Raw genomic sequence first — 26284 nt, 5'->3', positions numbered from 1 at the left:
GAAACTCAGCCTTAATGGAGCTGTTGATCTTGATGCATCTGTCAGTCTCTGTGACATTTTCTTTTTTTGGGGGAACGTTTGCTCTAACAATAAGAGTTTTCAGGTTATTATTGGCCCTTAGGGGAAATCTCAGAATTGGTGGTTATCACAAAGGTCTTTAGCTGACACTCATCTGGAGACTTAGAGCCGTACGTGTTCATACAGGCCGACAGGTTACCCTGCATGCCGGGGCCCCTCGTCAAACTGGAGCCAGCAAATTTCATTAGCCAAAGAGATACTTACTGCCAGTTATTTCAGCAATCATGATTATGTATGGCTTAATTAATTGTTAAATGGATAACATTTTAATGATAATTTCAAAAAGAATTTATGAAAGTAATAGTTTTTATGGTCTGAAAAGTGAGCATAAATTGATTAATCACAATTATACCGAAGTGTTTACTGTTTTGAGGGGCAAATTAAAAATAAAAAAATTTAAAAAAATCAAGGGAGACCTGTACCAGCACACACCTGTGATAAACGATTTATCACATGATTGCTACAGGCAAAGCTGACCATACAGAGGTGAGAGGAGGCGGGGCCAAGACCCATTGTCCTATCTGATAACGTGGGCGGAGCTTCAGAACACACAGTAAGCAGCACTGACCCGTTCTCCAGACCGTGGCCTCTTCTTTGGCCGAGTGGGCAGTGCGTCCTCCTTGGGGTTGGTGTCAATCGCCCAGTAGGATCCCTGGAAGCAGAAGAAAGCGGTCAGCAGACTGACACACATGCACTGAGCCAACTTCTTTCCTGCACAACGACCTAGAGGACAGGAGGAAGGCACTTATAGGCTGCCAGGACCCCCACGCCTGCATGCACACACACCTGCGCATATTGCTGAGGGAGGGGAGCCAGCTAGCAGGCCGACCCCCTAACACCACAACCACAGCTGGGTGTGCTCATGCTAGCAGGGGGTTTCACCACCAGCAGCCCAGTCACATGCACCACATTCCCAACACTTCTGGGGCCCAAAAACCAGCCCCCCCCCCCCCCATTTCTCTTTTCTCGGCTTTAAAAGCTGTTTTTTTGGTAATGCTGAAATCCTAATGCATGCATACAAAATGCATGAATAATGAAAGTAGCCACAGTTATAAATTATTACAAACACAATAATAACTTATTAATAGTTATGAGAAATCAATAAACAGCCAACTTTTGAAATAAGCTCTCATACATTTTTTTGGGGGGGGGGGGGGGTGGGATTAGGTGCATGAAAGCAATAAATAAAAAAACAAATAAGGGGTGAGTCTCCCACGCAGCACGCTCTCCTTCATGCTCATCCCTTATTCATGACCTTTGGAAATGAAACATTTTGGGTAAGATGTAAGAGTACAGGCAGCCTGCTCAGGTTTCGGCGCGCCGGTCAGCATCATCGATTTGCCGCCCCTGTACCAGTCTTTGGGGCTCAGGACTCGACAGCATCTCCCCAGGAAGCAGATGGACAGAGTGCAATTAGCCGCGGCAGTCTGGGAATCGCATCAGCCTGTACTTCGAGGTTGACCTGCACTGCATACCATCGTTAATGAAGCTCATTCTAAAGTATGTGGATTTGTGGACATGCTGGTGCTCTTGAACTCACAGAATCAATGTAAATCACACTCAATCTGAAGTCATGCACTTTATGTTAAACGCCTCGGTTTCTCACACTTTGGGGGAACAGAATCCGAACCCTAAACCCAGCACATGGTGCACAGTCCATCATATCGCGGGGGGTGTGTGGAATCTAGCAAGCTACTTAGCAAAATGCAGTTTCTCCTGGCCGGCATCTCGGCTGACCTTCAGAATCCTTGAAAAGGTCTGCTAAACCATAATAACTCCAGCGCACACACAGCCCCGAATCCACTCTCCCGCTCAGCTGCATCGATCTCTCTTCCGAGGGCCTGCATCGCTGAGCCGTTCTTTTGGCCAGGCCTCCGTGCTGATAATCAGGCAGAGGCTGGAAACATTTTTTCGGGGGCTTGAGCTCCAAACCTGGAAACCTTGCTGAATTATTTAGCGGCCTGCTTTGCGGCCTCCTACTTACATTTAATTTTCAATAGCTCCGTCGAGGAAGCCAGGAGTAACGTTCCCTCTACATTTTCTGACGTTGTGGACCAAATGTTTGTTAGGTCCCCGTGTTTAACATGCTTCAAAATACGATTCAAAACCGAAGCAGTCAGTTGAGAACAAGACTGCAATCTCTACTAACACAGAAAGCCCAAGTAGTTTTAAAAGGATTTTTGGTACCCTCCATCTTAGTAACAAAGGACCTGACATTCAGGGGACTTTGCTGCCTTTCACAGGGCACAGGGCCTCAATCTCCCCTTTGTGTGTCCAGTCTGACTAGGGGAGAACTGTGCTCTTCACTTATAGCACGTCCTGTCCCCTTACAGGCAGTCCACAAAGCACAGCTCGAGCACCAAAGCAACTCGCGGACGCCATGCTGGCACAAGTCACTGAAACTAAATGGACGGACTGCAGCTTGAAGACAAGGATCATCCGTGCAGGAAAACAGATGCGCGAGTACAGGAATGCATCAGAATGAGGCTTTCCGGAGCTGAGCCCTGGCTTCTTCACGGACAGACGCATTCACCGTGTCAAAGCTCCGCCTTGTGCCATGACAGTTACAGCTGGACTTTGGCATTCTGGTTTACTGTCGGCGTATGCGATCCAGAGAGAGCGGCAAGGGGCAATCTGACTCACGCAGATATTATCAGCCACCTGCTGTTGCCGCCTTGCCCACAATTCTGCAAATCTACACGATTCAGGCTTTATGACAGAAGCGCTTGTAGATCCAGGCTTGCAGAGTTAAGCTGCAAGCAGAAGTGGCATGGGGCACTAACTGTATGCAGAGGAAACAAGTGCAGGTGTGCAGGTTCCTTCAAAATGGCCTTCCAGTGATAAGACCTGATGCAGAAGATTTGCAAATCAGACATTTGAGAGAGAACATATCCTCTTTGGTATAAGGATCCTGCAGCACCCAGTAGCTGACCTGCATCTGCCTGAACGATGTTTGCATTAATCACGAACGTGGGAATAAACACTGAATATTAAAGACTGAGACAGACGGCGATGGCGCCGTTTCCTTGGTACGCGCCGCCCCAACCTCCCAGCCCATCAACACAGAGCCTCGCCAGCTCACAGCTTCCTGTCGCTCATTGTCGATAGCATCAATTAGGCCTTCTGATGCTGCTATCGGATTTAAATATTTGCTCTCGTGACACATAAACGATTTCGAACGGTCGAACTCTGGAAAAACACCCAGCCAGCAGTGATAGAGGCCCTGTACTTCATGCATTCACTGGCGGAGGAGAAGCAGTGCTTCGGTCTGTTTCTGGCCTCAGTTACTCAGTTTCAGATGGGTCCCCCAGTCCTGATGGAGAGACTCTACACATCCCCACTTTTAAGTGGCGAGCTTGACACCTGGAAACCGTTACATTTTAAGAGCGAGCAAGATGGCTGGATGCCAGATACCTAAAAGCCGAGTTGCCCAATTAGCATTCTGCATTGTAACAAAAAAAAACAAAAAGACAGAGCCGCACATGAGCGCCATCGCACTGCAGCCTGATACTTAAGGCTCAGCAGCATCGTTTTAGACAGTTACACATACGGTCAGATTATTATTCATTACAAAAGAACTGAAAAGCGAACAAAACCTTGGCATTGCTAACCACAACTGGCCATGTCAATTTCCGAAGACTACGCTTACATCTAGTCAGTTGTAAGATGTAAATCATAAACACCGTAGGGAACAAAAAGAGAGAACTGATACAATAAGTCTAGGCAGGTAATTCTCAATTACCTAGCAGTAATTACCTTTAAAACAATTACCAGCATATACAATAGCAAAGTAAAAGGTCTGACGTCTGCCATGTAACCGATCTGTTTACTGAACAAGGTTCTCACATGAAACACCCCCATCTAATCCTTCCAGTTCATGTTCAAATACAGTAGCAACATGAATGTTTAAATGCGGACTCAAAAATTAAAGCGTGACAGCCCTAATAACCTCCATTATTGACTAGAGGTTAATATTTCTTTTTGATCCTCTAGAAAAAGCCAACAACTATTTTAAAAATAAATATCAAAATACCAAGAGCATACGAAGAGTGTTTGCTTAAAGGCAGAAAGGTTGCGTCGCCCCCGCCCCTTCCAGCAGATGATGACCTTTCAAATGAAGCCTTTAGACATTCCAGCAGTCAGGCTGAAATACTCTCCTTCATACCACCATCGTGAGAAGAGCAGAAGCATTCCGCAGAAGCTCTGGATGGCAAGCCTTCGACAGGACGAGCCACACGGACACTTTCACCTACATAGGTTTCTTTGGGAAAGCGTGAAATAAACATCACCGCCTTAAGGGTGACAAAATAAAGAGCACAGTAAAACCTACTAATAAACACATTTCTTGATTTTTAAAAATCAGCTGAATAAAAACTAATTGCAAGATTAAATTAATTGCAATTAAACATTTATTTGTCGATGGCTGAACTGCCTTGTCGCCATTATACACTATTTGAGAGAACTGGGGTCAGGGGGCGCTTTTAATTAGGGAAGCTCTGTAAGCACACAGAACCCCCGGGGCCAGCGTGCTGCACCCCTCCAACACCACCCCCATTTTAAAGGCTTCACACTGCAAGCACAGAGCCTTATGAAGCGTTCCTCAGTTATTCATGCGTGAAGAGGGATTTGCGGGGATCCTCCCATGTGCCATGGCTCTGATATCCAGTGCATGCAGGCAAAAGCAGCTGGCGGTCTCAGGTCCTTCATTCTCATTCCATAAGATTTAAAGCCCAAGAGACCCTCCAACACCACTGAAATTAGAGAGACGGGTAGAATTTCAACACTCATTTAAGGAAGAATACTTTTAATAAGACATACTGTGTGCTCATGTGACATAACTGACATCCAAGCAGGGGGCAGACTTTGGGTGTTCCTGGACTAATTTGTGAAGGTGTCACAAGGCCCGATACCCTACAGTGACCAGGGCCTGCTGTGCACTGAGCTATGGAGGAGCACTGCCACTGATGTGACCAAAGCGGGTCTGGGGGAACCAGTGAAGTGACCCGCGGCCATGGAGCTGACAGGCAGGAAATCAAAGACATTCCAGATGTGGCTGCAACAGCCTGTGAACTTCAGATGAAGAGACTGTTTAGGGACACAATGCAGTCAGCAGGGCTACAAACTGCATGGTGAGACCCGGCAGTGTAGCATTAGTGCCGGTGGAAAGGCACTGCAAACCCAGAAGAGCAACACTGTCTGTCCAAAGGCTGATGAAGAACAACCCGGGGGACAGCGGGCGCACACACACACACACACACACACACAGACACACACACACACACACACACACACACACACACACACACACACACACACACACACACACACACACACACACACATACACACACGCGCGCACACACACACACGCACACACACACACGCACACACACACACGCACACACACGCGCGCACACACACACACGCACACACACGCGCGCACACACACACGCGCGCGCGCACACACACACACACACACACACAGACACACACACAGACACACACACAGACACGCACACAGACACACACGCACACAGACACACACGCACACAGACACACACGCACACAGACACAGACACACGCACACACACACAGACACACGCACACACACACAGACACACGCACACACACACAGACACACGCACACACACACAGACACACGCACACACACACAGACACACGCACACACACACAGACACGCACACACACACACACAGACACACGCACACACACACACACACACAGACACACGCACACACACACACACAGACACACGCACACACACACACAAACATTTATAGCCACAATAAAGAGCTGAACTCAATGCCCCCCAGTGTCTGTAAATAGGTAACCTTCTGAGAGCGCAAGCTCTCTCCCTCAATGGGGGGGGGTGGGGGGGAAGGGTCTCAGCTCACAAAAGGTCCATCTTTATGCTCTGGGTCTGCATGCGAACATTAATTTACTCAGAGTGCAAGAGGGGTGCAACCCTACAAGCACATCACACTGTAGTCATCTCCTCAAAGACCTCGAAGCTCACTTACCAGGAGAATTTAAGGACGATATGGGACAGATGTCAATGTACCATACTGTCCCAGTCCAATCTCCCTTGCTGATAAAACTGGTGACGGGAGAGAATTTATACCTCTGCATTCAAGGAGAGTGATTTTACTCAATCGAAGGTAAGAAATATGGAGGGGGGGGTGGTAAACAATGACGCCCCCATCTGACCGGCCGCTTCAGCAAGGGTGACTGCTGTTCTGTGGGCTATGAAGGATCTCCGAGAAGGTGCCTTCCCCCCCAAACAAATATCTGCTGTTTAAATTCAGAATAATTTTTTACCAGCCACTAAACCCATAGGCAGCTGCCTTTGACAGCTTAATGCCAGTTTCCTAAAACCCAGAGCAATACACTCCATCTATAAATCACGTAACACATGCAAAATGTCTGAATAATTATTCTCAGCAGTCAAACAGCTAAGTTTCAGCATTTTTTAATTCCAAAGTAGCTTGGTGAAGTACAGCCAAGAGATGGGGATCTTACCTTTCCCGGGTCATCTTTGGAGCGAGGCACTTTGAGAAAACACTTGTTTAGGGACAAATTGTGCCGGATTGAGTTCTGTGGAAAGGTAGAAAAAACACACACTGAGGTCAGAGCAGACACCACCACCAACAGTGAGCACCACTTAACTTGGCGCTTTTCTGCTAAATAAATAAAACATTAAATGTGAACCTTTCTCAAACCTGAGACCCGCCAAATGAACTAGGGGCATGTTAATATTTCTTTTTCCTGATGGGTCCCACTACAATAGGAGAGGTGATGAACTTCGGGCAACTGCACGAGGCAGACAGACGTGTGTAAGGCTTTACGATTTAGTGTGTTTTGTGACGGACCTCAGATGAAAAAACCCACAGACTGAGTGCCAGGTCATGACCCCACATTCTGTCACCACGGCTCAGCAAGCTGTCCCACACCCAGCTGCACAGCAGGACTGCTCACTTTTAATGTCTAAATCCTGAGTCATTTTAAAGACCATTATTATTATTATTATTATTATGTACATACTAAAGGCACCCAGCCCCCCCCCCCCCCCCAACAGAGCTGCCCAGTCTGTTTGGCAGAGGAAATTAACGGCGGCTTGCACTCCTATCGACAGTGTGGTCATTCTGTCACTCCTCACAAAGCAGGCAGTCCATCGATTTCCGCCGGATGAAGCCACGCACCCTGGACTGGGGCGGTGGCGAGCTCTTCATTCGCTGGGCTGGAGCCGGGCCAGCACGGCGAGCCCCGCAGCCTTCCATCAGCGAGCTGACAGGAGGAGACGGCCACAGCTGGAACGCGGCCAGGCCGAGGCCGGCCAAGAGCTCGGCCGAAATGCTGACTGGCGAGCGTGCTTTACTGCGGCAACCCTGAAGGCAGCTGACCGAAAAGACTGACACGGCGGGAGCAGCACCGGACAGGGTGCAGTGTAGGACCCCATCTGGGCTGGGGAATGCAAGCAGGGAGGGGGGGGGGGTCTAAAAACGGACGAATTCGAGCCCAGGAGACTGCTCTTGGAAAGTAAAAGCAGAGACAGGCCCCTTCCAAAGCCTGCTGGTTGTGCATCCAAACTGCGACGTATTCAGAGAGTGCCCACACAGCCTCAGTGATGGGGGGCGTCGAAGCCTGGCATCCAGCAGGGACACTCGCTAGGAAAAAGGCCCCCTCCCGCTACCTGCCCGCCCATGTCTCCCACCGAGCAATATCAGGACACAGCATTGCTGAAGATCAGCCAGTCACTGCTGCCAACCTGTCGCAACATGTTGCAACATCAGCCGCATACTCGCCTGAGACAGAGTCACAGCCAACAGCGAGCACCGGCAGCGGGCACCGGCAGCGGGCACCAGGAGCGGGCACCAGGAGCGGGCACCAGGAGCGGGCACCAGGAGCGGGCACCAGGAGCGGGCACCGGCAGCGAGCACCGGCAGCGGGCACCAGGAGCGGGCACCAGGAGCGGGCACCAGGAGCGGGCACCAGCAGGCAGCAGGCTCCTGGTGTGTGCTAAGCCCAAACCGTGTCCCCTAGGTATAAGCAGGTACTGTGCTAACTGGCATTCAGTCATTTTTGATAGGTAGCCTGCAACAAGGACACTGAAGGGGAGCAGAGAAGAGGACAGGGGTGGGCAGCCTTAACCAGCTGCATCCACGAATGAACATGGAGGTGTTGTGGCCAGCGGGCAGTGCGTGTGCGTCCCAGGCATGCTGGGACAGCCAGCGCCGGAGGCAGCTTCAGGACTTGCTGAAGGGTTTAATAGGTGATATTTCCAAGGTGACAAGCTGGGCACCTGGGGACTAACCCCCCCCCCCTTCCTCTGCCTAGGGGCCTAGGCCCCTGCACCACACCCCAGCGATGAGGTGTCAGGCTGTCCGATAAGTTCGCCTGCCTCCCCGCTGCACACGGCTGCTGTAAAGGTGGGCCAGCTGTAAATGCGATTTCCCCATCTAAAACCAGGGTGCGTTTCCCTGAGATGTGAGAACTCATTATGATAAAGAACCAAAAGCGTGTAATAGCTTAGGCAGAGATGGTGAACCTGTCCGGAGGGCTGAAGCCCGAGTCCTCCAACCACTGCAAAAACAGGTGCTTCCGTACGCACGTGCATCCCCAAGAGGGCACCAAAACGAACAGGATGAAGAGCGTAGAGCGAAACTGACAGATGGGTGGCCGATGGGGAGAGAGACGGCGGGCGTAGCGCATCTCAGACGGACTAAAGTGGAAACCGTCACTCAGAGCAAACACAGACCACCGGGGGGCGCTCATTCCAAGTCTGCTCACAGCATGCCCCATAGGCAGGTCCACCTCCAGCAGGGCATTAACAGAGCGGCTTTGCAGAGTTAAAGACATCTTCCTCTGACCAGACTTTAATGCATGCATAGCCATGTATAGTCCCATATAAAATCCCTCCACTGATTCTTTGCAGACTTGCTGCCCATGCAGAGGGGAACCCCCCCCCCCCCCAGGGGTGGAAAATGGAGCAATCCAAAGGAGCCAGCAGGAACCACGGCTGTAAGCAGAAGCTACCTGCTCGTGGCTGCCGGGGCACTCAGGCTAAGAGAGAGAGAGAGAGAGAGAGAGAGAGAGAGAGAGAGAGACAGAGAGAAAGGAGCCCAGAGAGAGAGAGAGAGACAGAGAGAGACAGAGAGAGAGAGAGAGAGAGAGAGAGAGAGAGAGAGACAGATAGAGAGAGAGAGAGAGAGAGAGAGAGAGACAGATAGAGACAGACAGATAGAGAGAGAGAAAGGAGCCCAGAGAGAGAGAGAGAGACAGAGAGAGAGAGAGAGACAGAGAGAGAGAGAGAGAGAGAGAGAAAGGAGCCCAGAGAGAGAGACAGATAGAGAGAGACAGAGAGAGAGAGAGAAAAAGGAGCCCAGAGAGAGAGAGACAGAGAGAGAGAGAGAGAGAGAGAGAGAGAGAGAAAGGAGCCCAGAGAGAGAGACAGAGAGAGAGAGAGAGAGAGAGAAAGGAGCCCAGAGAGCACAACTCAGAGCGTCAGAGGACAGAGGGCAGGCGGCAGCGAGGGAAGCCACCGGCCTCCAGGCACAGTGCACACCCCAGTGTGACCTCAGAGTGAACCGATGGCCTCCCCGCAGGTGCTGGGACGGCACCGTGAGGATCGGATCCCAGCTGCGTCACAAACGGTTCAGGATGAAAATAGAGGGTGGGAGGGGCCAACTGACATGACTGCTCATCCACTGGGGATGCCTTACATTCCTCTGCAAGCGTATCGTCTGTCTGTGTCTCGCAGACGCACGCACACATGCTCAACCAGCCTCACACACAGGGCCCCTGGCACAGGAGGAATTAACCAGTCAAGCTGGCAGCCGTCCCACATTCAGTGTAACTACGGCAACGAGGCTGTACAGACTAGACCGTTTAACCCACCTTGATGAGCAGGCCTCAGTCTCCAGTCTCAGGTGGCTCGATGTGGGTGTTCAGGCCCATCCCCTCCCCCCAAACATCTAAACCAGGCTGATACTCGTGAAGCGCGAATGCCTACCAGAATGGTTTAAAGGCATCTCATGCCCGTTTCTAAAGGCATTTGATCCTTCCCTCTCGCTGTTGCGCTTAGCACACAAGGTTTAAGTCTCTGATCTTCACTAAGCAGCGTGTGCGTGCGTTTAATACAACATGAACTGAGCGCTGCCATAATGAAATGCAAGCCAAGGTAAAAGGTACAGGGGGGGGGGAAGCACTATTACACCATCTGATTAATTGAAAGGAAAAAATAGGGGCATCCAATTACTTTATGAGGCCCTGTGATGTAAATAATATAAGGCACGGATGAAGTATTATGGTAATTAAAACTTAATAGGTCTTTCTCTAAAACCAGAGGACACCTTGGGGAAATGGCTCATTCAACTACTAAATTAAACTCGTACATCACACCCCCACCCACTAAAAAAAAAAGGAAATAGATAGATAAATAAATAGTAGAGAATAGTGAAAGTGGTGAAGTGAGAAGCTACTAGTCGGGCTGCGGTGCCGGCAGTGGGACAGTGCTTGAGCACACAGGCTGCTCACGGAGACCGTTTCCATGGTGCGGGTAACCGCTTTAAATCAAACCCCCAATAAAATAGACATGTCCCCACCTCGCCGTTCACCCCGGGGCTTTGGCACGTCAGGCGCTACTAAATTTACCTTCTCCCTCCTGCTCTAAATCCCAACAAACGCTAACGGCTGCGCGTGTGGGCTGCGCGTGCGGGCTGCGCCGTGCTCCACGGGCGCACTGGTGAGCGACGCATGCATGGGGCGAGGCCGCACACACGTGACTGCAGGTCCCACTTCAGGTTTTCTGGCATCTCACAGAGGGTGACCAGACAGCCTGATCACATTATTATAATGGTCTGGTAACGCATTCAATGCAAGGCACTGTTTCCCCATTCATTAGTATACACGCAAAAGTCACATGGTAAAAAGACGGGTTTTTACCGTTGCGGGCCAGATGAATAGCGAATGCCTGCCCAGAAAGGGCAAAGGTCAACTGGGAGGAAGAGTCAATTTTAACGGCAAAGGTTTAATTTCGAAGGGGGGATAATGCAAACACAACTATACTGATGAGCCAATCGGAGGACCGGCCAAATATCCAGTGTTTACGATCAGGTCACCTGTGACGTAGCCCAGAGTGTACGCCCAGGGACCACAATGAATAAATCTTAATAGAGATACAGTGTAAGGATGCCGCTTTGCCTTCAGAGCCCCACATATAACGAATCACTTTCATTGGGTCACATCACGCCTGTCAAACCTTTAACTTAATAGGGCTAGGTGACCAAACCAGCATGGATAAGCTGAGCAAACGGGGGTTTCCAGCAAAAATGCTGCACACAGCAACTACGGTCCAACAGTGGGCGTAACCGTGGAGACTGTGGGAGACTGGCAACGAGGTGAGAGCGATAGGAAGGGAATCAGCAGGAAACTGCAAGGTACCCCCCAAATTCTATCCACCAATAAAGATCTGCAAGTAAAGGCACTTGAATGATACAAAAAAGAGAAGAGAGGGGAAAAAAAAAACAAAATTCAACCCAAATGAAAGGTATCAACGATCAATATATTAAGAGCCCATGAAGTTGGTTTGGTCCCTAGTGCCAGACTAAGCTCACCTCCCCACTGCTGTCTAATTAGCACACACATCATTGTAACCTGCACAGCACTACAGCACTGACACAACCTGGGTGGCGAATGACGCAAGAGCCGTTAGCGTGACTAGTGCACGCGGGATGGACTCCTGACACAGACTGCATGAACCATGCCTGGAATTACATCGATGGGGCTGTTTGTTCCAATTAGCCTTTATTACAAGCTAAAAGCTAGAAAGAGTACCGTAATTACACAAATACTGGGTGCTAGTAATTACCTTTAATTACATTTATAAAATCATCATTTACATGCTATGTTCGTCTAGCCTACGCCCATGCTTATAACTGACGTGTGCATTATTAATGTGGTACAGTGTGATCCTCATCAATATTTGAAAATTACAGGACTGTAGTTATCGCAGTAACATTCTGAAGAGGCCGACTGCTTCCACACGTGAGGTTTTACAGGAACGTGACTGAGGTGCCAGGGATTTGGTGGGACGAGCCTGTTCCCTGGTGCATGATCACCGCGTGCCACCTACACCCTAGCCTGAGCCCGCATCCACAAGGTCACATGCTTTTTATTCTCCGTGCACCTTCCTCGTGCCAAGATGGCTTTTGTGGCCCCTGTTTACGTTGTTTGTTAAACCTGTCTCCACTCCCGGCTCATAATGAAGTCCCTACTCATTCCTTCCATCCCTGAGTCACATGCTTCTCTTCTCTGTCCCACCCATGCCAAGCCCAATGGTGACGCTCTGGTCTGAGCGCTGCATGCGCATGCAGGAAGTCGCAGTGCGCTCCATGCATACCGTCCCTGTGCACGCCACCCACCGCCGTGCGCATCATACCTCCAGCAGAAAACAGGCCCCGCCCCTCCCTCCCCACAAAAATTCCAGCAGGCCGTAAACCCCACTAGCCGCTCACTGCCATGTGTGCTGCCACGGCTGACCGACAGCACGGTTAACACGCAACCCTGCTGACGGTGCTCGCCCAGACTGCACCCACGCTGGGGGAAAAAAAAAGCAGCGGAAGGCAAAGAGAAGCCCGCGCGTGTGTGTGTGTGTGTGTGTGTGTGTGTTTCACAGCCCATGACCTGTTAAAGGTCTTCACGGGTCCAGTCAGAACAGTCATTCCAGTCAACAGAGCAACATGTTTGCACAGAAAATGATCAGCAGTCATGTCAAAAATCTAACGAAGGCACTCATGTTGCATAACAAACGCAATCTGCCTCCTGAACATATAAATATCCGAGATGGAGGTGGGGGGGGGGTGAATTCAATGGAAACCGCATTAAACTGGGGGGGGGGGGAGGGGGGTAAAAATAACACTGGCTTTCAGCCTTGAGTGTAACATCTCATAGAAGCAAATCTGGCACTCTACCCTGTGGTCAGTCACCAGAAGAGCACAGTCTCAGACCGTTAACAAAACTGTGGACTAAGAAAAAAAAAAAACAGCAGCATATGGACCTCTTATTGCTATGCCGTCTGTCTGACATGATTATCTGATGAGTCAGTTTCACAGGCTCCCGGCGGGAACGGGCTCCGGAGCGCAGAAGATGGGGCGAGGCTCGGCAAGCCAGCAGAGGGGGCAGGAAACGGCCTGGCGGCTCGCGAGAAGAGTCTCCACGCAACGGACGGAATCTGATTCGCAGGGATTTCGAAAGTCGTTACATAAATTTAGCTGGAGAAATGTAAAGTACTGCGGGCCTGCTGGCTGAGCACACGCTGGCCTACATACAGACCAAAAGCTCAAAGGCTGAAAAAGGATGACAGCCGCCCCCCCACTCTGATTCACCTCGGAGGCAATAGGAGATCCCTTTTCATCCAAACAGCCCCGAGGCACCCGGAATGAGTTCTCCCTACGACTCGCTGTGCCACTTTCATCCCCCTGCTCTAGCCAGCCCCAGCTGGCACCTGGGAGAATGAGCCCATCCCCATAGTTGCCGGTGGGCAGGAAGCAGCGGTAAGGTGTGGAAACGCCCCCTAACGCCCAGTGTGCACAGTCTCTGTTCACCTACTAATGGCACCACAAAATGCCATCCAAAGGGGGCTTTTCTCCAGGCGCCAGGGGCACGGGCACACTGATGTCAGCAGAGACAGACTCGTATCTGCTACTGCCTGACTGCTACCCGAATGTCTCTCCATGAGCGAGAGACAGACTCCGAACTCCAAACCTGCCTGTGATCCTGCAACCTGACGACAGGCTGCCTTTTCCCGTCACAAAGGATCTGCACTGCAGAGTCGATGGACGTGCCACCATTGTGCCAAACGCTCGAATGGAACCAACGCCCTTCAGTGGTCCTACCTGCTCACAGGCCATCAGGTGGATTTTTACTGGAGCCGAAGCAGCAGAGACAGTGTGTGGAAGAAAAGCGTGACGCTTCAGGCAGACCGAAGAGAACGACTGTTCACATTCAGCCAGGTCCATGTTTTCCTGCTTCACTCAGGATCAACCCGAAATCTCCCCATTGAAATGGCACAGTCTTAGCTTTTAATGTATTCTACTCATAAATCCAACGTACAACCCAGTAGGGCTGTATGATTCTAGGTAAAAACATGAATGGTGGCATTTTTCCACTCAGAATCAAGATTTTCACTCACAATATTATATGTAGTCTTCATGAAGATGTAACAATATATATAGAGATGCTAAACATATTGTTAGCATATAGGTATCGGCTGATACTGATTAAAAATCAAGAAATTTAGATCATTCCGATGTGTCAATCATGGCAGATACTGTCAGCAGATATGTAAACTCTAGCTCTGGTGCTGCTAACTTCGAATATTGATAAAGACACAACTAAAATCCTAATAATTGCAATGACTGCATGGGAGGATCAACCCTGCTGATTATGACGAGGGATTTCGTTGGCTCCACCACATAGACGAGGTCTCAAAGTACTGGCTCATGACTGGCTCATTATAATTTATTATTAAATGTAGCCCACACATCGATCTTCCGTTTTCCACAGAATAAAAAAAACGATGTAAAGTCATTCTGTTAATCTGCGCCGGCAAACTTCACCACCAGCAAGCCAGCGGAGCTACAGAAAGCGACGGGCTCAGTTCCCCACATCCAAGCTGCAGAAATGGCCACCTCCTCCCAAGAGAGAGAAATGGTGGAGAAGCAGCTTCACGGCACTGGGGTGAGGATCTCTACATGCTACACTCTCTCTGGGTCGTCTGTTCTGCTACCCTCACTCCTGCCAGTCCATACAGCCTGCCAGGCTGTACAGTAACAAACACAATGTTCACTACCATCAGGGGGTGGGTTGTAAACTGCCAGAGAAAAAAACGCAACATTACAAAAAGTGCGACCACAACAAAGGGGAGGGCCTCCGTGTGGCCTGCGGGCCTCCCACCATGTTTTTGGCTTCCCCGTTCCAATACATTCACCAGGTTATTGCCACCAATTATTTCGCGAGCAGCCCGTGAAATTTGGCGAACATGAGTTGTTGTTATCAGCAGAAACCCCAAAAAACCACAGTGGGGGAACCACGCAGGTGTACGGGCACTGCGGCATCAAATCACAGCCAGCGGGCACGGTGCGAAAGGGAGAACCTCAAATAGGCCACATTTAGAAAAGCAAAAAAAAATAAAAAATAAACAGTGACAAAAGAGTTTCCGCTTTGTTCAGAGATCACCTCGGCATGCGGCTGAAGAAGCTCTCACCACAGCGGGTAGAGCCTGCAGGGTGAAAGGGGGGTAACACCCCAACTCCACCCCAGCACACAGACTGGGACTGGGACCTGTACAGGTCTGCTCCGCTCTATGTGGACTGTACAGAACAGAGCCGTTTATTGCGGACGGAGGCGTGGCTGTAGAGACCAGAGGAGGCGCTCCCACACGCTGGGACACGGGCTATTTCTGTGCATTCAACACACGTGGCTAAGAGGCACCCGAGGGGGGGGAGGGGGGGGTTAGGTGGCACTACAGCGAAGAGAAGCCTCCCCCTCCCGGCGCGCATGCCATCTGCCACGGGCATCCCGACCCCAGCTCCCCCAGGGCGCTGGCGCGTGGCACTCGTCCGCCGTGGCAGCCTGTGCCCTCTGGCCTCCGGCTCGGCGCCGCCGGCAGGAACGGGGCTTAAAGGGACGTCAGAACAGCTCGGCGAGAGAAAGCTGCCGGGCCGTGATCAGCGCTGCCGCGCCTCTGCCGGGCCGCGGCTCCCCAGCTGGCGGGCTGGACGGCGGCCATGGCGCCATCTCACATGGGCTTTTCACTAAAGTAACGCTCATTAACAGCAGAGCGGGTTTCGTCCCGCAAAAGGAAGCAGCGGGTGGTGGCAACCGGGCGGAGGCCTTGGAGCGGACAGACGCAAAGGGACACGAAGTGAGCAGAAACGACTCCAGCGGCTAACAGATGAGCAGAGGGCCCGGCCTGGGGAGGCTCGGGCACAGGAAAGGCACTGACAGCACGCTGTTAATTAGATCAAACACCGGCTAAGAGGCACCGAGAGAGGGGCAGCAGGAGTGGGAGGAAGAGGGACAGATTTATCAGAATGTCAATGGCATTCAACAAAGCAAGGAAAGTCTTTGGCTGGGGTGGAGAGGGCTGGGCAACGAGAGGGTAAGAGGCAATGTCCTGTTTGGGGATATCCTCGGTGAAGCCAAGTCGTGACATGCACTGAAGGGGGGGGGGGGCGGGCAGAAGGTAAGGCTGCTCCCAGGCAGGTTCAGTCAAGCCAAATTCAGGGTTAAAGCAGCTTGTCCTATTTATAGTGCTGAGGCCTGGGTGTGGCTAATGGAGGCAAGCACCTAAAAATAAAGCATGTTTATGAGAAAAGGTGCTTTAAGGGGCCCAGCACCAAACCAGCATTATCTCTTGTCAAAGGGAAGAAATTGGTTTCACAACACATAGCGAAATGCAAAATGATAGGCTTGGTATGACCAATAAATGTATCATCTAGCAAAATCTCTGTCTGTATGTCTCACTAATGTGTTATATAGGACAAACAGGATTTCATTTACTGGGTTTAACACCAAGTCATTTAGCATGGTCCCGTGAAGCTTCCAGACCCGGGATCCGGAGTAGGATCCAGTCACAGCTTTTGGTTTTACACCCCCCGCCCCCAGCCACCCCCAGATAGACGCAAGGACTAATGAGACCTCTGGCATTAAGGGTAATTTTCGAAGAGCCCAGAAATCCTGCAGCAGCCATAACGTGGAGAGCAAACACAGACCCTTGGGGATGATGTCAGGCTTCACAAGCTGGGTAAGTTCTGCAAAAGCCTCAGACTGGACAGACATGCTCCCCTATAAACCCACACTAACTCCGCAGACTGATGCGAACAGGAGTGCCGTTCCAGGATATCCTAGTGACTGCGTGGGAAAGCGGCAACGCTCATTCCACGCGACCTTCGCAAGCCCTCTGATGGGAACCACCACGCAGCCTGAGACCTGGCAAAACGACCCAGCCACAAAAGGTCACCATTATGGAGGTGTGAGCAGAGGCGGGGGGGTGGGGGGGGATTTATTCCGGGGGGGAGGCACACAGGCACACATGCGGCCAGGCCTGGCATATCCATTTGTCGAAACGACCGGGAGACAAAGAACTGAAAATGCAGTGACCTCCAAGGTCAATAATGAGCAGCAGGAAGTGTTCGGCAAAGCACAGCGTTCTGCAGACACGACGGGGAAGGGGGGGGGGCATACATTAAAAAAAAACAAACAAAAAAAAACAAACACGAACAGTGACTGGTCAGGCACACATGCAGAGGGCAGACCTGCGGAATTATTAGACATCAGCGATCGACCAACAGGTAGAGGGCCGGCTGAATGCCGTCAGAAACAGGTCGCTTAGGCGGAGAGTGGGGATGGGGCAGCCGGCTGCAGTACCTGTGCCACAAGATGTAAATCCTGTCAACATTTCTGATTCTCACCATTAAGTATTTATGAGCTGCAACATTATCTCCAAAGTGAAGCGACCCCCGCAGGCAGCTCCCGCTCCCCAAATCACTTATTTCAGAAGAAAATAAATAAATAAGGATACCGAAAACGCCTCTGGCCTCCATTATTCGGGGCGTCCAAATTCTAAGTCCAGCCTTTGATCTGTTTGCAGCTCGTGGCTATTTGCATTCTGTAATGAGATCAAACGGGCCGGGCTGCAGCCTCCTTGCTTTAAGAGGCTGGGCACATGCGGGCACCGTGGCTGCATCTCGCGGTCACACATGCGTCTGTCCGCGCGGCTCACCGCCCCTGCGGGGCTGCGGTTGTGTGAGATAAGCTCCGTACCCAGGGTGGTGGCAAACCAAGAGCAAACACCGGTGCTACTTCCCAGTTGCTACAGAGCCACTTACAGTTTACCTTGGCACCTTGTGCTCCGGAGAAACCTTGCAGGGAATTCCTGGGGTGCCGCATGGTTGTGTGTTAGTTTCCTGCGGGGAAGTTGGGGCAGGACAGGATGAAGGCGGGGCCAGAGTCAGCCTGCAGCCGACACAGAGCAGGATATACTGTTACAGAATGCTACACATTAAGCTAATTCTGACACTAATTCAGGCACACTGCTGTCTTCACTGATGACTACAGTCAACGCCTCCATCTCAGGTCATCAACAACCCATCTGAGAATAGGAGAAAAATCAGAGCAGGCAGCACGAGGCATGAGCCGAATCCCCACAAAACCACCTGCTTAAGCTGCCGTTCAGTGGCAAAAACTAGTTGAATAACTGAGGCGTGAGCAGTAATCAGCCTGCTACTATATAACGATGGGAATGCTTTTGAAAACAGTCTTTAAATGAAGATCTAAACACACCTGATCTAATTCATAAACACCACCCCCCCCCCTCCCCTATTCAGGGCACCCCAGGGCTCAGCTGATGTCATCCTCCAAGGCAGAACCACATCCAGCCGCCTGACCGGATTAAGCTCTGATCTGTATCGGGATTATCGGGCCGCTTGGCAAACTGAGACTTAAACCCTGGAAGATGGCAGGAGCTCTGCAGCGAGCGATAATCCTCTAATACAAACCTGGCTAATGTCTTTAACGGAGGTTTGTGTGTGTTGCTAAGAGATGCCAACTAATACTATTTGGTGTTTTTGGGCTATTCAATTAGGAGCGGGGGGATGGGGGGTGCGAAGGAGAGGAACTCGGAATTAAACCCAATGCAGTGTTGAGACTCGTTAACGTTTCGGAACCTCGTGCCCAGTTCCCATGTCGTAACCCACTGTAGACAAGGATATCCTTCAGACTACCTGAAGAGCACAGTGCAAGTGTTTGGTTTTGTGTTTGGCTTTCAGTGCCCAAGCCAGACTTGCAAATCCAGGACTATAGCTAAGAGTTGGGGCTGACTGTACAGTTCAGTAGGCAGCCGTGACGTCTAACCGCAAACTGGGAGTCCATTCCGCAGCAGAGGGGCCTCTGGCGGTTTTCCTTAACGAGTCAGAGCCGGCCGCTTGTTAGCCGGCCCTCACACAGTCACACTCTGGGGGCTCTAAGCCTGCCAGGTGAGCGACCCACTTCATTAGCCTGGGGGAAACGGCCACTGCACTAAGAGCTGGCAGGAGGATGTCCTGGCCCCGCGAGCCCACACTCGGGTTCCTCAAGGCAGGTGACATCACCACCAGAGCGAGCCGCAAAGCGATGGCAACTTCAGAGCCAGCCCCGCTGTCACTGCTCAGGCCAGCGTGGGCTAATTACGGGAGGCCACATGCCTTTTTTCGGCTGCAGTACCACAAACTCCTCCTGAGAGCCGGAGAGGACGCGCTACAGCTTTATCCGCGGAATCTAATTGCTGGCTCACGGAGGCCGTGCGCATATCCGCCTGCCTAATACTGCTTTAATGTTTTTTGACCTTGATAAATTCTCTTCTCTTATTGACAGCGCTTATTGATATTTCTTAAAAGAGCTGGCTAATGGAGTCCTATTGAGATGATTAAATGAGTTGTCTCTGCTTGGATTAGCCAGGCTTCATCTCCTGCGCTCAGCCTGTATTATCATAGGGAGCAGACGAGTGCGTGCGCTGGGTTGGAAATGTCTGCCGCCGCCGTCTCCGGGGAAGCGTGGGGAGGGCTGGGGGAGCAGTAATGCGCCCTGATCCCCCCCCTCCCCCCCTCCCCCCCCCCATACACACCGACACAACACACAAACACCCACAAAATCATCTATTTTCCACAGATACTCACACCCTGAAAATCAGCTTTCCCCTTCAGACAGACAGACAGACACAAACACAAACATACACACATGCACACACACGCACGCACACACCCAGCGTCAGCCTTTGAAGATGTACAAACAAAGCTGGAGACGGGCGAGATGGTGAAGACAAAAAGGAAAGATAGAGTAAGGGGAAGCAGGACTTCATTAAGGAAGCGTAGTGATCAAGAGCGCAGCAGCTACATGCTGTACCCAGACCCCATCTCACCCCTCTCCAATTAAAAACACTCCTGCTTAATTACACACCAACTCAAACAAAACACGACTGACGTTTGAAGGAAACGACATTTTCAAAAAGTCTAATAAAGCCCAAGCTCGCAGAACGCTATGAAGACAGATCTGAGGACCCTGGACTATTCTCGTGACCCTGAGAAGCCCCACAGGGGCTAAAGGCAGATACTATGAAAGACAAAGGTCTCATCACACTGGTGAAGACACCACAAAACTGTCAATTCCTCTGTCTGAGCAGCTGCACTGCACTCCCCACTTCCCTGACCACTTCCCCTTGGTTTCAGGTCATTCACGGCTACATGACAAGAGCGTTCTGCCCCTAGAGCTCCGTTTGTGGCTGCTACACTCACCCTTTGTACTCCTGCAGATGCCCACCGGAGGTCTGACTGCTTACAAGCATCACTGCGACACTTGGGCTGCCTTTTCTCACTCCCGCATTCACACCAATCCTCAAAGGACTCAGCTGATACAGACAGAAGACTTTCTGAACATCTGCCATACTTCGCCTCGAGGACAAAACTAAGTCGTCTTTTCCAAACCAACGCCAGACCGCAAAAAAAACAGCTAAGCACCCTCCAGCCTTTCCACCAGAAGAGGTCCCCTCACCTTCCACCCGCTGCCCGCCTCCCTGTAGTAGGGGAAGTTGTCGCAGATCCACTGGTAGATCTCGCTGAGGGTCATCTTCTTCTTTGGCGAGCTGTTGATGGCGAAGGTGATGAGGCTGGCATAGCTGTAGGGCGGCTTGCCGTCCTTGTGCTGCTGCACCTCCTCCTGGTCCAGCGTGGTGCTGGGGTCCAGCAGGGCTCCCTTCTTAGGCCCACCAGGGCCGTGGGTGCCCTGGGTGTCCGCCTTCTGGATGGCGGCCCGCATGGTCAGCTGCGGCAGCCAGTCCATGGAGGTCAGGCTGCTCTCCAACTCCGACGTCATGGTGAGTGGGGAGGCAGAGGGAGCGGGGGGCGTGGAGGAGGGGGGAGGGGGGGCTCCCTCGGCTCACAGCACTGTCGACGTGCCTCTTCACTCCACACGCGGTCTGGAAAAGCAGAAGGGGCGTGTTAAGCTACAAAGACGGGAACACATCACGGATGGGTCCCGCCCAAAAGCAGGCTGCCCAATCACAACAGTCTATGTACTCAACTTGCACACTTTCACACAGTTCGTGACTCAACCCTCTATTTTTTATTAACTGGCCCTCAAGGCTGAGTTAGTGATGGGGACCCACACGCCCACACTACCAGGCACGGCAGAAAGGCTCCATTCCGGAGCAAATGCAGGGCAGGACGCGTTAAAACACCACTCAGCGCTGAGCCTCAGGGCGCGCAGTCTGGCTCATTACACACATGCATGCGCACAAACACAAACATGCACATACAAACACATGCACACATTCAGTTCATACATTCCTACCACTGTAGGGATTCATTTCTGTGGGCATAACTCTATTCCAAACTATGATAACCCTAACCTTTACTCAGCCCTAACCATAAGTAACAAAACAAAACACTTTTGGCTATTTTAGTTATTTGATTGCATTCGCAGATTTATATAAAATTGAGGTTTACATTGTGAGAACATCAAAAAAAAAAAATGCTAAAATGAGTTTTACCACCTTACTGGGACATTTAGTCCCCACAATGTGGCCAATGCAAACCCGCAGAAACACAAACACATGCACTCACCCCCCGCAACCAGGCTGAACCCCACCCAGCCGCCTACCCTGTCATACTCGCTCCAGCTGACTCATATCTGTAACCGGACCTGCTGGGTGAGTAAATGCTGGGGAATTGTTTTCACAACTGCCGCACGAATCGGGGAAAGGCCAGGAGGAATCCCGACCAACACCCCTTCCCTCCCCAAGAGTGTCTTGGGCTGCGGCCTTGGCCGCTCCTCACGGTGCACCCCCCACTATTTTTATAGGGAAAAAGGCTGGAGACTGGGGCACAAGCTCGACACAGCAGACCTCCCACCAGGAGAACAGCTGAAAGACGACTAGGTCCATGAAAGCAGGTGTGCACCATCTCTGCAGCATACCACACCGCCCCCATCACTACTCCGTGTCTAAAGAGTCACAGCAGATCTGCATGACCAATCTCTTCATACAGGCCCACGGAACGTAAGAGTCACCTGGGAATGCTCACCCAACGTGCTCACCCAACGTGCTCACCCAACGTGCGACCAGCTAATGGTGCGTCAGGGCGCCTTCTCGCTCAGACACGGGGTGTCCTCTCCGATTTATGACGCAGAATTCCATTCACCAAGCTGAGAAGTCCAGGGAGGAGTCACGTCCGTGCTTCCACATGAGTCACTGCGAGCATAGCTCTCACAAACCCGGTTCCTCAGCAGAATGACGAGCAAAAAACTTGGGAGTCAGGCAGCCTCGCGGTTCCACAGCAGAATGGCAAAAAAAAAAAAAAAAAAACAGCTCTTTAAGAGACAGTGATGTGCCGTTTGCCTGGCATTTTATCATGAGCCCTCCCACCCCATTCATAAAAAGGCAATGTCCACAAGGGGAGCCAATGATCTGGAACATCTGTGTGTGGAGACAAACACAGTGGAATAGCCCACGGCCTCTGCTCTGATGTTGTTTCATCCCCGGACACAGTACACCAATGCTGGTTATTGGTGTCAGGGAGGCCATACTCCTGCCATTCACATCACAGTCAGAAAAACAAGAACCCACTGTTCTAACCATGTCGGTGGTTGGGGGGGGACAATCCACTAGGTGGGATGAATGAAATACACAGAAGTTGCATCACCATGCAGATACACTGCTAACCCAAAAATTGCCAGGCTAACTGCAGAGCCAGGATGAACAGCAGCTAGAGAGAGATGGGGGAGGGGAGAAAATGACTTGGGAGATAGGAATAGCATTCGCCTTCACTGTGGCAGGAGCAGCATTTACATGGATTACCTTCAAGTGTTTCATCTAAAATCTGAGTAAGTAGCAGCATGATTCCGATTCATTTTCACATCCCGTTCACCGCAGAGTTATTTGCTATGTTGGTAAGACTCTGCTCTCTGTAAAGGGATTAAGCAGCAGGGAGCAGCCCTACAATTAAGAAACCAACAAAAGGCACATTTGCAGTAATGAGAAGCACACAGCAGATCAGTGTCCTCAGCACATCCAGGCATTAAACAGATCCCTACAAAACAGAACAGCTTTTCCAAAGAAGAAATATCACAGTAGTGACATGTAATTGTAATTTCTCCTCTAATTTCACTTCCGAAAGGCACAGAGATGGACAGCAGACACCTGCCTTCCCTCCTTCTGAGCCTGGAGATCAAAGAGCCGTCGAACAGAGCAGACACATGAGCACTATTGAGACACGAATCATGATTATATATTAATCAAGATGGTGCCATGACCACTACAAGCCCCTGTATCCACTGGAGGCGGCTACAAAAGGGCGGGGAGAATAATCCTGGAGAACATACCAAAAACACGTAAGGTATATGAACTGACAGAAAGGCTGCATCCAGCTGACATATATCTCCCTTTGTCCAAACAGCACCTGAGAATCACAGGAAGTTACAGGAAGGCACCTGTCTTCGTAAAGGCCCCTTTCAGAAGAAGCAGGAGTTCATCGCTTAATCAGCTCAGCAATCCTACTCCAATGAGTCACCCTATTGTGCAGACTATCAAGCCCGGTTCCATGGAATCAGTCCTTCAGTCCTCCCTTCATCTCCAGCTTCACTCTCCTCAATTACAAGTTGGACGAGTTTATCGCTGCTGTAAGGCAGTGTTTCTGAATTCGGACCTTGGGGACCTACAGCTAGTACACGTTTTTGCTCCGTCGGAGCTCCCAAGCACACAGTTCACATTTTTGCTCCTTCCTATGGGAGGTGGAAGGGAGCAAAAACATGGACTGTCTGTGGGTCTCCAAAGACTGGACTGGGGAACAATGCTGTAAGGATATCAAACCCCATTCCCATCTCAGGTGAGTCACCAAAGGTAAATATTAATATTGATCTATCAAAATATTTTAAGACAATATGCTTTTTTATTTGACCAAGCTGTTTGGCTGCTATCAAGCCTCAACATTTAACAAAAGAAATATTAAAAGTCTTCAGTGCAAATTAAGCATACCTGTCAGTAAATCAATGCTAAAACAAGCATGATTGAACATCTACGGCACAGATGTTTGTCATCGCTAATTAGCACCATAATATATGCCACTCTTATAATTGCAAATGTCACATGGGAGCCGGCCTTCCCATTCACGATCCCAACATCAGCGACAGCACAACCCAGAAACAGGTTGCGGCACCTTGAGCCGGAGTCAGGACTCGTGTGACAGGGCAGCGGAGAGAGCGCCTTGCAGGAGGGAAGCCTCTTTCAGTGGGAGATTCCTCACTTTTTCCACCCCTCCGGGTGAGAGCTTAGGAAGGTGTTTCAGACCTGCAAACTGAAATACCTCAGTCTTTCTTCTGCGGTTCCACATGACACTTGTAATCACACAGCACGGGAGCCCAGACTCATCTCCATTAAAAGGAAAAAAGGTAATGGCAGAGGCTTTAAATGTCAGTCTTCCCTCTCCATTAAAGGCTTAATGGTTCCACTGAAACCACCCAAAGGAAGAGAACATTAATTAGCCAGTCATTATTTCCAACACTGTGCTTCTTTATTTATTTATCTATTTTTTTTAAACGATGTGTCAATTGTTGCCATTTGAGCATCAGCACTGAAGGTGTTTGCCCAGATTGGGGGGGGGGGGGGTGGTTTAGCCAAAAAGGAATTACAACCAACACCCCCCACCCCCAACACTACATTACCACAACTGTACCCAGCTCCCCAAGGAATTACAAACCCCTCCAATCAAGCTCTGCAAGTGTGCATCTGAATCAGAACATAAATACAGTGACTGCAAATAACCAGTGGGGGGGCACTGCTAAAGAATTGATGCCTGCCATGTACTCAGGGCGCCAAACCCCCTTTGTAGTAGTGGTCAGGCTTGAGCTGAGCCCCCCCCCCCATCTCTGAAAAATGCACACTCAGACACAGAATGCACAGTAAGGCCAATAAACCTCCCAAACACACCAGGAGGGATGTGAATTTATACGATGGTAATTACACCTCGTGAGGATGTTGGGCACTCCTCTCCGTGCTGGGGGGGCAGCGGCATGCAGAGATGCATGTCATGGCCATTCTCCAGGGAGCGGAGAAAGCAGCTCCCGTGATTGAAGGTATCTGGCCTGAGTCACAGCTCGCTGTTCACTACACCGACGGATCCAGACCCAGCAAAAGCTCATCACAGGGAGAGACCCAGGGCAAGAGACTGCACACACCCTATTCCTGAGAACTGTCCCTCAGCCAGTGTCTCCCCTGTGCACCTCGCAGAGCAATGAGAAGCCACCTCACCAGTATTAAAGATAAATCACTTTCAATCACAGCCTCTTTGAGGTAGCATTCAGGTAGAAGCTCAGCTGTTTCCAGGCTCCACTCCATCACATAAAAACTTCACCCAAGTTCAACCTGGCAGGCACTGCCAAATATCATAGACATAAATGACACACCCATCCCCTAAAATAAAAAACCACACCACTGACATAAGAATAAGGTTTCATTAGCTGAACTGGCATCGGTTCAAACAGATCTCCCTGCTTTGTCTCCAACGCCACGCCACCCGTCCTCTGCCGGGCTTTGACACACAGGCTATAATTAAAAGCGTTTTACATTATTTGCATTAATCAATATCCAATCTCAGAAATAATTAACGGCATATTAAATGTTTTTCCGCCTCACAGACCTGGGTGCCACATCGTCATTAAGCTGATAAAGGCTGCGCTCGGAGAGCTGCAGCTGAAGCCTTTCCATGCAGATCTCGCATCAGTCCTCATGCGGCAATGTGCCGTTCGTGTCTCCCCCCCCACCCCCCGAGCCTGAGGAGGGGGAGAAGGGAGTGGCTGAAGCAGGGGTCGGAGAGGTCTGGCAAGGCGGCACCAAGAGGAACCGACCTTGATAGAGCAGAGGTGGATACCCTGGCCTTTGACACGTGACCTTGTGTGTCACAATCATGCTTTCCATTTTGTTCCTCTGATCTATTAATGGCAAGAGCGTGACACACACACACACACACACACACACACACATACACACACACACACACACACACACACTCTCTTTGTGAGGACTGTCCATTTCTATGGGGGAAAAACCCTAATAACAACAATGACAACCTTTGTTGGGACCAAAAAAAATAGTCTCCACAATT

At 50.6% G+C, this 26284-nt stretch overlaps 1 protein-coding gene across 3 annotated transcripts in view; it reads right to left on the bottom strand.

Annotated features, from left to right (window-relative positions):
* Window positions 1-26284, bottom strand: part of foxj3 (forkhead box J3) — a 60174-nt gene that overhangs the window by 12789 nt on the left and 21101 nt on the right. For all 3 annotated transcript variants that reach the window (XM_023837427.2, XM_023837426.2, XM_023837428.2), the window contains 3 exons: window positions 20682-21105; window positions 6618-6692; window positions 647-730 (listed from right to left, as the gene is read on the bottom strand). In XM_023837427.2, the coding sequence (XP_023693195.1) occupies window positions 647-730; window positions 6618-6692; window positions 20682-21002 (480 nt within the window). In that variant the 5' untranslated portion in view covers window positions 21003-21105. The remainder of the gene's footprint in view (window positions 1-646; window positions 731-6617; window positions 6693-20681; window positions 21106-26284) is intronic.

The sequence above is a fragment of the Paramormyrops kingsleyae genome, chromosome 8 (assembly GCF_048594095.1).
Source record: "Paramormyrops kingsleyae isolate MSU_618 chromosome 8, PKINGS_0.4, whole genome shotgun sequence".
Taxonomy (NCBI): Eukaryota; Metazoa; Chordata; class Actinopteri; order Osteoglossiformes; family Mormyridae; genus Paramormyrops; species Paramormyrops kingsleyae.
This window is presented reverse-complemented; position numbering and strand designations above follow the sequence as displayed.